The sequence below is a fragment of the Phocoena phocoena genome, chromosome 16, assembly GCF_963924675.1.
Source record: "Phocoena phocoena chromosome 16, mPhoPho1.1, whole genome shotgun sequence".
Classification (NCBI taxonomy): Eukaryota; Metazoa; Chordata; class Mammalia; order Artiodactyla; family Phocoenidae; genus Phocoena; species Phocoena phocoena.
Window position 1 is genome coordinate 76,018,316 of NC_089234.1, and position 12,880 is coordinate 76,031,195.

The 12,880-nt window shown below is 34.9% G+C and overlaps 1 protein-coding gene across 1 annotated transcript in view; it reads right to left on the reverse strand.

Moving 5' to 3' along the window:
• The window catches only part of RYR2 (ryanodine receptor 2), a 515,056-nt gene that overhangs the window by 207,061 nt on the left and 295,115 nt on the right, over nucleotides 1–12,880 (reverse strand). The window contains exons 39-45 of the mRNA XM_065893933.1: nucleotides 10,897–11,002; nucleotides 9,845–9,988; nucleotides 7,863–8,136; nucleotides 3,497–3,611; nucleotides 1,700–1,832; nucleotides 1,386–1,489; nucleotides 8–10 (exon numbers count right to left, since the gene is read on the reverse strand). Of these exons, the coding sequence (XP_065750005.1) occupies nucleotides 8–10; nucleotides 1,386–1,489; nucleotides 1,700–1,832; nucleotides 3,497–3,611; nucleotides 7,863–8,136; nucleotides 9,845–9,988; nucleotides 10,897–11,002 (879 nt within the window). The remainder of the gene's footprint in view (nucleotides 1–7; nucleotides 11–1,385; nucleotides 1,490–1,699; nucleotides 1,833–3,496; nucleotides 3,612–7,862; nucleotides 8,137–9,844; nucleotides 9,989–10,896; nucleotides 11,003–12,880) is intronic.

A 12,880-nucleotide genomic window follows, 5' to 3' on the forward strand; every position in this document is an offset into this window, starting at 1 on the left:
GAATAACTACCTAGGAGTGGAAAGGCTAGGGGCATTTTTATGTTAGGTATATTTAACTTATTAAAAATAGTGCCAAACTGCTTTCCAACTGACTTAACCATTTTTCATCCCAACAGCAGTAGATGAGTGTTCCAGTTGCTCCAAAGCCTACTCAGTGTTCAGCATTGTCTACTTTTTAAAAATACTAGCTATTTTATCAGTGTGTAGATTAAAACATTTCAAATTATATATGGGAGAAAATTCTTCAGAGGTTATTTAGAGATGCAAAGCTTCATGACACTTGACTGTCATGTCAGAGGATTTGGGGAAGAGTTCACTTTTTCATGCTTTCAACAGCTATGCGTTGAGCATCTACCCAGTGCCAATGCTAAGACTGGGAAAAAGCAATGAGCAGCCGAGAAATAAATGCCCTGTACTCACTGGCCTTACATGACGGTAAGGAGTAGATTTTGATAAATACATAAATATACAGATTTTAGTAAAATGTATTTATATTAAAATGTAATTTTAAACCATAAATATTTAAACTATAGGGCGGACATGGAAGAACTGAAAAGAAGGTGACTTTGGAGCAATGACTGAAAGGATGTCTGGAAAAGAGCCATGAGGACGTCTGGCAGAAGAATATTGCAGACGGAGGGAACAGCAAGGGCAAAGGCCCTAGGGCAGGAGCACACCTAGCAAGTTCCAGTGACAGCAAGGGGTCCAGCGTGGCTGGAGCAAAAAGAGAGACCCGGAGAACTGCCGGAAATGAACTAAGACTGATTGGATGGAGCTATTGCAATGCCTCTAAGTGTATGCTCAAAGTGAGATAGGAAGTCTTTCGAGAGTCCTGGGCGGAGGAATAATATGATCCTTTCAAGAGACTCACTCTGGCTGCAAGGGAGGGATCAGGAAGACCACTTAGAATGCAACTGCAATTAAAACATGTGGGAACTTTATCTGTATTTTGATAAACATGTATGTGGCCTAATGTGCTTAGAGTGCATGGCCTTCAGTATATCGATGATACCTTGCACTGTAATATGCAAACTTCTGTGATAGAAATTGTATATATAAGATGTCAAAGCAATTTCTTTCAAGAAATCTAAACTGTATGATTAAAGCAAAAGTGACAGCAGATTACCGGGAAAGGACAAAAGCACAAAAGAATATAGAGTAAGTTGATTCTCTTTCCAAAGAAAAATGCACGTGATCAGAGAAAATACCTTACCTCAAACTGCTTGTTCTTTATAATATTACATATAAGTGTAACATATTTATAATACATAGTATATTATAATTATAATAATTATAACTATAGTATAATTACATTTAAATATCTTGAGAAACCGCTATGAACAAGGGTAATTCACACAGACACACGGGGCAGGGATGCTGTTTACCTTTTCCAGATCTGGCTCCCGCAAAGCTAAGGCTAGTTCATTATTATCCATCACCGAGGCTGCTGCCACGTCCAGTGGCGTTGAACCTCTCATAGCTGGTGAGGCTGTTAATTGAAACAAAGATGAAACAAAACCTGAACTGCGCCACAACTATGAATTCCATGTAAAAAAACAACTTTCACTTAGAATTGAATTTCTAAATGCAATACGTATCGCACTAATCCAACTTAATTTACATTGAAGTTTAATTTTAAAATCCAATATGTAAATCCCTTTCATCTTAAGAGATTAAATGAAAGTCATAATTTACTTACCAAGACCAACACTGCTGTTTTCCAGTAAATAACTGAGATGATCGAACATTGCTTTCTGATTCTGCCTACTTATACGACAGAAGTAACAGAGAAAACGGCAACAGTTGGCCACCATCTTGGGAAAAGTGATTTCCTACATAAAGAGCATTTAGTTAGCTGGGAAAGCAAAGGATCTTTATAAAACTGAGTTCTGAAGTTGAGGTCTCAATCAGATTGCCCATCCGTGTGTGCCCACGTCTGCCAAGCCTCAGGTACAGAAGACCTTCTTATGTCCAGACTTGGACTCATCTAGTCCTAGAGCCATCAAAAATCAAGCCTGGCACTAATTTGAAGCCTCACTGCCATCAATGGTTTGATCTGGAATTAATCTACAGCCCTAAACCTAAAGGTGGCATGGGCCTGGTTTAGGAGACAGGCAGGCTCAGCTGTGATTCCTGATTCACATTATTAGCTGTGCTTCCTTGGGGAATTATGCAATCTCACTGATTCTCTTCTGTAAAATTGTAATAAGATGGGTGATAATATTTACTTGAAGCAAAGGAGGGAGAGTTCAATGAGACGTATTGTGAAAAATACCCAGTTTAATATTTGGAACCACATAATAGGATGTTCTTAACATCAGTGTCGCTGTTTTATTATTATTAAAATTCTGGGAACTCACATCTTCCCTGACTGGCACATGACTCATCTCCTATGATGAACACCCTTTCTGGAAGGTCTGCCTGCTGGGCCCCAGCAAACACATCTCCCCTGAGACCTAGCTCTTATTCTAGTATGCCACAGATAATCCCTAAAGACTCCAAGTCTTTCTTAAACAGAGTATTTTATAAATATCTTTATAGGTCTGTCTAACTGGTAGTCGGAACATGAGAAATACGGACTCATGTCTATATTTTGAAAAATGCATTTTAAAATTTCAAAAAAAACCTGAAACATTTTGCAAATCAGAGGTCATGAAATTGTACTGCTTTATATGCAGTTATATATTATATTATTCTATTTGTTTGGTTTTAAATTTTAATCATTTAAAAATGCACCTTAGTGTCTTACAACAAATGCTATAGAGCATCATCTTCAAATCTTGGTCTGGATCAGGAATTTAGTGGAACCAACTGTTGTCTGAATCAAGGGAATGGGTGGGTCTGAAGAACATGCTTGCGTTATGGACTTCTAATGTGATGGAAATGGATTTATAATTCAAACTCTTAAAAAATTAGCATAGTATTAACTTTTAAGGTTTCTAAATATCCCCTAAGTGAGGATAATCTAGGAGATAGCAAATTACATGGCATAAAAAAAATTATCAATATCAAAGAAAAAACTACAGTCAGACCTCTATATTTGTAGGTTCTACGTCTGCAGATTCAACCAAAACGCAAAAAATGCCAAAAGTTCTAAAAAGCAAAACTTGGATTTGCTACATGACAGCATCTATTTACATAGCATTTACATTGTATGAGGTATTATAAATGATCTAGAAATGATTTAAAGTATATGAGAAGATGTGCATCCAGTTATACACGAATACTACACCATTTTACCTAAGGGACTCGAGCATCTGTGGATTTTGGTATCTGCAGGAAGGTCCTGCAACCAATCCCTTGTGGATACTGGGGGATGACTGTAGAAGCATATCCAACTCTCAGTCTGTACAGTTTTGTTCAATTTTTTTCAAAAAGTGTTCTTTAAAAAACAGTCCTAATAGAATTTATAGAAGTTCTCATTAAGAATATGCCATGTACATATTCTAGGAGGTTACAATAAATGGCATCCCAAGAATCAAAGGGTTTCCTTTACCTTGGACTCCCCACCTCCAAGGACATTCACCATGACCTCCATCACTGTCTCGTGCATCCCAAGTGCCCTCATGAGATTAGGGTGCTGGTAAAACACTTTATTATTCATGATATCCCTAGAAAGGACAACATAGGTACAAGGGAAACACAGAAGTCAGAGCAAAATTTAAATAAAAACGTATCTGAGATCATGATAAATCTTCTGGAAATAATTACTGGCATGTATGGAAAAGTAAGAGCAATCATCAAGCCATAAAAGTTCATAAGTGCAATTGGGTCTTCCTCAAAAATACTGACAGCCTACCAAAAATAGCATACAAGTCTACTCCTCTCAATTATAAGAAATGTACTAAATAGGTAAGCATTCATTTATATGAAACAGACTTTGCGACACTTATTCCTAGTTTTATGAATATCTAAATTCAATCTGATTTTGTTCAACCTTACTTTGTATAGAAATATGAAGCAGTGTTATACCATGTTCTTATGAAAATTTCTATATAAATAATTGTTGTATAAGCATCTCTGCTTTTCATATATGCTTTTTTAATACTATATTCATTATTTGTATGTTTAATAACAGTAGTGTCATTTCCTGCCACATTTATGTTACCATTCTGGCGAAATGCTTTTAAAGGATACATATTCTCCCAGAGACACTGAATACACATGAAGTCCAGGTACGAGTAATCCAACTCATTAAAAGGGACATTTAATTTAAAGAAACAGCAGCAGACGATACCTAGAATATTTTGTACTATTATTGTTGCATTACACATTATTACAATACTTATGCAAAGGTACTTTTAAAGATCTTAATGTTTAGCAGTCCTTGCAAATAAAAAGCTCTGTTGATTTTTATTTTAACATATAGCAAATCATGCAAGAATCTTTTCTATAAAACACTTTCTTGTCGGAGCCAGAGCAAGAAAATAAGGTACAATCAACGAGAAACCTGCAACTTTCTCTTTGAATCACGTTATCTTAATTGAGTCACTCATCTATTCATTTAGTCATATGCTAACTTTTAGTTATTCTGGCTACATCAAGAAAGTGAAATAGTGTGATTCTTTTCTTTATTTTTTTTTTAGTTCTTCACTTTTAATTTAGCTTTGTTTAGGTCTGTGCTAATGAAGACAGTTCTTAGGTAGCACAACTCAGAAAAATGACTTGGGGGTCCAGGGCTAATACAGGTCTGATCTATTTAATGCAAGGATGAATAAGGTAAACAAAGACATCCTTTCCTTCACATCAGATAGCAGCATAATTATCAAGAGAACCTTCAACTCTCAAACCACAGATGTAATCATGAGATCTGTTCTCCTGTTAATTCAAATCCTTTTGCATGACCTGACTTTGGAAGGTATCTAATTGAAAAATCTCAATTGCCTTTAGTTCCAGGTAAATTAAATGGATTTTTAATTCTACCACCAGTAGGCAGGTTGTCACTTATTAAATGTGTCATTTTAGGATCTTTCTAATACCACAAAAAAGTAACATTTTATCTTGTTTCATAATCATTTTGAGTTTTATCCCTATTGAGTGATTTATACGTTAATAGTACATCTTACTTGTTACATGGTCATTTAAGAAAGAAAGTGCTCTACATTTCCGGGAAGGCTTTCTTTCTCATTTAATTAAGATCCCTTCTCAGGAGAGGCCCCCTCAGGTTAGATTTAATTACTAATATTCCAAAAAAAAAAAGGCTTATGCACAGACAATTATAAATAAAGAACATTAGCTTGTGTTGTTCAGGTTTTTCTGTTTTCCCTCTTTGTCTCATTAGTACACTGATTTTTTCAGTGTGCAATCATTATAATGATTTTTGGAATATAACCTCCCAGTTTTATGATTTCAAATACTTAATAGTCCCACAGGAAATATATAGTATCGTGTTCTGAATTTAAAATGTACATAAATATCACATAATCTGAGTCTTTCCATACTTTCGTTTCCCCTCAGAATTATTTTTCTAGCTAAAGAAAACATCGGTTATTCTATTTCCTGAGTTGTTTTTCAAAGAGCCAACGCTGAGTTTTTTTAATCCTTTTTATTATTTGTGTTTTATCTTACCTATGTCACTAGTCATCATTATCTCTTCTTTTATCTGTTATTTATAGAACCAGATTAGCTTTTTTTGGCTGGGGGGGCTAAATATTTGTCTTTTACATCACTTTTCAACATTCTACATTCCAGATTTTTACAGCCTAACATTTAGGTATTTTCTCTTATGAATATCATACAGCTTAATTTAAGCTTTTATTTTTCTCGGTATTTTAATTCTCTCATATTTTCTTATCCCCAAATCATGCAAGCTTGTTAATGATTGCATAGATATATGCATATATGCACCAGTAATATACTCTCTGAAATTGATTACCTCCTATTCTTCTGAATTCCATTTTCTTTTCCAGAATACACAGCCTTTAGAAGGCCTTTCAATGAGGGACTTTAAGTAAACATTCTGAAGTATCTTTGTTTTGCCCTCACTCTTGAATATGGAATATAAACTCCAGTATCCAAATCCACATGAAGCACAAACTCATGATGGTGAAATCTCAGTTGAGTAACACATTGTAAATTGATGGCTATCTTCTGTTGGAACTTTGTGATATTTCGTTGAGTTATGATCTCTAGTTTTACAACTGAGAATTCTAAATATTGTTTCTTTTCAAGTGTCCTGGCTTTTCCTATTTGCTTTCAAAATATTCTATTTATCATTGGTTTTATGCTGTTTCACTATAGTCTATCCAGCTGTAGACGTGGAATGATTTGTACTCTAGGAATCTGTGAATTCATATTTTTCATCAAGCCAATAGCTCATCAAAGTTCCCATTCTATATATAGCTCATCTATTCTGTCTTTTCTATAATTCCTATTCAGCATATGCTGGACCTCCTTATACTATCCCCTATGTCTCTTAACTTCTCTTTCAGTGTTGCATTACTAATTTCCTCAGATCTATGATTCAATTTATTAATTCTCTTCAGCTTTATTTATCTATACTTTTATTAATCACTACTCTTAATTTCAATTATTATATTTTTCATTTCTAGAACTTCTATTTGGATATTTTTCAAATTTTCATGGATCTTTTTTTTGTGTGTGTCTTATTTTTGGAGATTTTATTTATTCTTTCTTTTTTTTTTTTTGCAGTATGCGGGCCTCTCACCATTGTGGCCTCTCCCATTGCGGAGCACAGGCTCCGGATGCGCAGGCTCAGTGGCCATGGCTCACGGGCCCAGCCGCTCCGCGGCATGTGGGATTTTCCTGAACCGGGGCACGAACCCATGTCCCCTGCATCGGCAGGTGGACTCTCAACCACTGCGCCACCAGGGAAGCCCCTATTCTTTCTTATTTTTAAACATTTTAAATACAGTAACTTTACATTCTCTTTCTGGCATTCTACGGTCTGAAATTCTTGTGGGAGGTGTTCTAACTCCACTCTTCATTGTATCTGCAGACCCTTGCCTATGGTGGATTGTTTCCTTGGGTGTTTTGCAAGTTTTGATTGTGGGCTAATCTTTAGTAGTATGTAGGTTTTTCCTGCAAGAATTCACAGTGAATTGAATTGAGAAAACACACCTCCGGGCCAAATTATATGTTAAGTTCTCAGCTTGGGGATCCTTAGACTACATATGAGGTATAAATGTTAACCCTATTTAAGACTAGTGTATACAAACTATTATATATAGAATGGATAAACAACAAGGTTCTATTGTATGTCACGGGGAACTATATTCAATATCCTGTAATAAACCACAATGGAAAAGAATATGAAAAAGAATATACATATATATATATATATATATATATATATATATATATATATAAAATTGAATCACTTTGCTATACACCAAAAACTAACACAACATTGCAAATCAACTATAACTCAATAAAAAAATGTTAACCCTGAAACCCACATAAAGTACAACCTATGATGTTGGATTCTAAGAACAGTTGTTTTATCCCCCATTCTTTGCTCAAGGCCCAATAGGCATAGGCAAACTTCCTTGTTATTTCCTGCTCGTGACTGTTGGTCCCCCTGCGGATTTTACTGTGTTTTTATTAATCTGTAGTTTTTATATGTGATTGTACGTTACTGAGAAATTAATAAAAATATCTAAGGTATTTGTTGTATATCATAGCCACCTTAGCATCTAGTTGTAAAATTAGTCATGTTTTGTAATTGAGCAATTTTCCCATTTAGCTTTGAAACATAATCTCTAGAAATATGGCAATCTAATTTAATGATCATAAAATCTAGACAGTGTATTTATACTAATGCACCTACTGTACTACTACTGGGATAAACAACTAGAAAGAAGACATCTATAAGACAAAGGCTGTAATAGTAAATAACCTACCCTAATCCACGGATCATAAGTTTCTCTTCTTCTTTGCCCATTCTCACACTCAGCAGAGAACGAATCTGACCAAGAGATGCCAGCAGGTTGATGGTATCCTCCACGGAAATACCATTTATAGTGTAGGTCTTTGGCAGAGCCCGGACCAGACCCCCAATGCCATCGTACTGTCGATGGAGCAACACGAACATGGCCCTCACCAACTCAGGGTCTTCAATAACAGACTCTTGGGCCCATCGGACCATGGTCTCAGAAATCAACTGCTGAAGAGTGGCTGCAAAGTAATTATGGATACTTCTTTAGAAAGGAGAATAAGAAGACACATTAGATGGGCATTTCAAATGCACATCTCAGATAAGCCAAACTGGTATCAATATTTGTGCCAGAATTTCAAAAATATCTTTTTTGAAAAAAAATAAACTTCATTTAAATATTCTTCAATGTCAACATGTCAATACCGATGAGTTACAGACATGCAAGGATAAAAATACACAATATTTTCTTTAAAAACTATTCGTAAAACTAAGGTATTTAAGCTGTTTCAAAATTGTAGCCACTTTTTCAAAACTACTATTGGCAATCCATAGGGCAATCAATGAGTGGTCCTATTGCTTTTATTTTCTTTGTTCCATTCTTTTCCTCCCAGAAGATGTGACATCATATATCCTTATAAAGGTCAACCATGGACATTCAAGGAGCTTTCTTTTTATCCAACTGTCTCCTCATTTGAGTCCTTTGTAGTAGCAACCTCATGAAATTATATTTCTACTTCAATTTGTATCCCTAATTGTCACTTAAAATGTCTTCAGAAAGATTTGATTGTGAAACTGTATTAAGTTGAAAAGTTACCCCATACATAGATTACTTGCAATGTGACAAGCAATACAGCACACTTAAAAGCAACAGAACTTCCAAACCTCTTAAAATACATAGTACAATTATCAAAGCTAAGTAGGGTTGATGTGACTAATTCATACATAGGTACTGAGCTCCTATCATCAGTACACTGTTTGATTTCCAAAAGAAGCTGTTTAACCTGTTTTAATCTATACCATACTAAAACAACAACAGCAACAAAAAACAAACTACCAATTTTAACCAAATACAAAAGTTAGATAAAATGCCAGTATACTTCCACGCATCTCAAAACCATGTTGTCAGTTTTAATAGGTCAAAATTGATAATAATAAAAAGTGATTCATAAGAAACGTTGAACTCTGATTTTGAAGAAGACCTGGCTCAAATTTGGTTGTGATACTGAAGAATAAATTTAGAAGTAATTGTATGGATAAAAGATTTCCCTTGTAAGTTAGTGTGAAAAAAACACAAAATTTTCATGAGTTTTTTTTTTCTTTCCATAAAAGACATTAATAAACCAACACTGCATCTTAAATGAATACAGTCCCAGCAGTGAGACAGTAAGTCAGCGGATCTCACAGACCTACTTCATGAAACCCTTTTGGATGAGCGTGCAGTGTCTCAGACCAATTGCCTCAGTGTGCTTATTTGGTTTCAGAGTATCAGCTGTGACTTTTCAGTTAAATATTATATGGATGAATCAGAAATGCAGAAGACTTTAGAAAATATTTCAGAACCAAAATATAGTTACAGACAATATCTATTTAAACTTTAAGGAAAGGTTTAACTTGATGCAAGAATATTTGAAAGTCAATAGCGTAATATTTAGATACGAAGGCTAAATTACATGCTTTATACCTTCTCTTGATAAGACTGATCCAATCCCTAAATGTTTAGTTCTCTAGGGAGCCCAACCACCCTTTCAAAGCTGCCATCTCTCTATCTGTTCCTACAAATATGGCCTGAGGCTGCTGCCTACTTCTGGCAGCTACAGGCATCTGCTTAAGAATCTGATTCTTGGAAGCCGCAAACTCAATTTTCTCACTGGTTCGTCTAGTATAATATTTAAGTGATGAGTAAATGCCGTAGTTGAGTCATTTTGGCAGTGCCCTTTCATAACTTACACGACTTCTTGGAGTCACTCTCAATGGGCTTTTCAGCTTGCTTCTTCTTTAGGTATGTCACCTTTTCTACCAAGGACAGCAGGCGTCCTCTAATTGTTAAATCACTGTTTCCATCCAGAGACCCATCTTCATCCAGCTCAATCCCTAGTAGGAAGAAAACAAAGAGAAAGGAGAAAAGAAAAAGTAATATTAAAAAAACATTTAGGATAAATAATTCTCAGGTTTTGCAGGTTTTTCCATTCATAGCTTAAAGCAATGCTGCCATGTCTGAAACAGCTGATGACACTGAGTTAAGCTATCTTGCCCACTAGCACTCATAGGTAAGAGTCACTCATTGCTCTCTCTTCCTTCTTTCTCTTTTTCCCCTGCTCTTGTGATATCAGAGCTATCGGCAGCCAGTACAAAATATAAAACCGAGCAGAGAGGGAAAAGACTCTCTTAGGAGTCAAAATCAATTGTGCTACTTGGGCTAACCCTCAGGCATCTCTTGACCTTGGGCACTGTTTAGACCTATGGTTCTGCCCTGCCTAAAAACCTCCCTAGTCTTTTATCCTCCTTACTTGCTTCCAAAAATATCAGTAATATTTTAATAAGTCGAGGAACAGAGAGAGCAGATGTTAGATATCCTAAACTAAGGAATACTTTATGTCTGAAGCAATAATTCTACCATTTTAGAGCACTCCTTTATTTATAGTATATATATAAATGTGTGTGTGTGTGTGTGTGTAGTATAACCTTCCGGCAGTCATTCAGTGGTTCTTCATTCATAAGCTGAATTAATATACTTTTACTCTCTTCATTAAAATAAAAGAAAAATAATATTACTGGCGCTATATATATACCACTTAAGAAATGGCTAATTCGTTTTCTTTCACTGAGACGCAGACGCAGACTTATCCACACCACCGCATAAAGGGAGAAAGAACCACACATTCAGAACATCCAATCAATTCCATTTTTAAAGTTCTTAGAATAAAAATAAGGGAGAATCCCCTTAATAGATTTGGGCTACTGACATATAATTTAATGCCTACAGGTCAAGAAGACCTTACCACAATGTGTCATCAAATCTTCATGAAAATCTAAGAGTTGGTCTTGGATTTCTTCGGGACATGGACATTCGCTTTTGTCATCCTTAAAATTGAGAAGCATATTGATCTGAAAGTTTGGAAAAACAAAAGAGGAAGAACTAGAGTAAAAGAAAAGTGAATTCAGGAATGGCACAGCAAAGAAGATCATAAAAACCAAAGATGTTCAAAATCTGTTTTTCAGTATTCACAGCTGGTTGCCCAACAGATGAAAAATCATTACCTATCACTCAATCCAACAAACACCACAAATAAATCATTCAAATCTTAGCATGCTGAAAAACGGTCATGTCTTTTGCTTTCTCTTTCTCAATTCCACAATATTAGACCTTTGTATACTTGGCGTTCTTCAATCAATTAAGATCTAAATGTTGGTTTTTAAAATTTTTTATTATGCTTCTCCTAAATTTTCTTTTTTTCCTAGTTAATTTCCATGCTTTATTGAATATTTTCAAGAACTATTTTTAGAAGGATACAGTAAAGAAGAAGAAAAACCAAACATAATTGAAGAGTAATATAATGGATAACTATGCTTTTTTCTAACATTAATCGTTCAATTAGACAAACTGCAAGAGATTTTCTTCCATTTGTTTTAGTTTTAGATACAATAGTATCAAATTCATAAATGAAGAATAGTATTAAATTCATAAATGAAGAAAAGTCTGTTCCATAATTTTCCTTTAGGAAACAATTGTAAGTTTTCTTTTCAGAGCTTTGTATTTGAATTTTTTGCTAAACTATTATTTTGAGAAAATTGTAGATTCACATGCTATTGTAAGAAGTAATACAAAGAGATCCTGTGTACCCTTTACCCTGTTACCCCCTAGGGTGACATCTTTCAAAACAGTAGAACAGAATCACAACCAGGATACCGACACTGATAGAGTCAAAAGAGAGAACAATTCCATCATTTCAGGATCCCTCCTGTTACCCTTTTATAACCACACCCACTTCCATCTTGCTTGCTCTTCATCCCTAATTCCTGTCAACCACTAATCTGTTCTCCATTTCTATACTATTGGCATTTTAAGAACGTTATATAAGTAGAATCATACAGTATGATACATGTATTCCCATATGATCCTTTTGACAACTGTAGGGTCTGTAGTAATATCTTGTTTCATGACTGATTTGATAATTTGTATCTTCTCTTTCTTCCTCTGTCAGTCTCTCTAGAGTTTTCTTGACTTTACAAATATTTTTAAATAATCAGCTTTTGGTTTCACTGATTTTTGTAACTGTCCTGTTTTCAGTTTGCATTCATCTCTCATCTGTTCTGTATTACCTGTTTTGGGTTTATGTTGCTCTTTTTCTCAATTCTTGTGATGGCAGTTTAGATTATTGCTTTGAGTGCTTTTCTCTTTTTAAATGTTAAGTATTTAATGCAATACATTTCCCCCTCACACAGTTTTGGCTGTTTCCACAAATTTTGATATGTGATATTTTCATTTTCTTTCAGTTCAACGTAGTTTTTAACTTCTCTTGAGACTTGATTCTCAAACTATGGCTTATTGAGAAGTGTGTTGTTTAGTTTCCAAGTGTTTAGAGATTTACCTGTTACCTTTCTGTTACTGATTTCTAATTTGACTCCATTGTGGTCAAAAAAACATTCTGTATAAAAAAATTCAATTCTTTTACATTTGTTGAGGTTGTTTCATGGCTCAGGATACAGTCCATCTTTGCAAATGTTTCATGGGCACTTGAAAAAAAAATGTGTGTTCTGTTATTGGGTGGAGTGTTCCACAAATCTCCAAAAATCCTGCTAGTTGATGGCAGTGTTGTATTCTCCTACATTCTTGCTGATTTTCCATGGAGCTTTTCCTTCAAATATTGAGTGAGGGGTGTTGAAGTCTCCAACTACAATTGTGTATTTCTCCTTTCAGTTCTATATGTGTTCACTTCACATATTTTGCAGTTCTTTTGTTTAGTGCATACACATTTGTCTTCC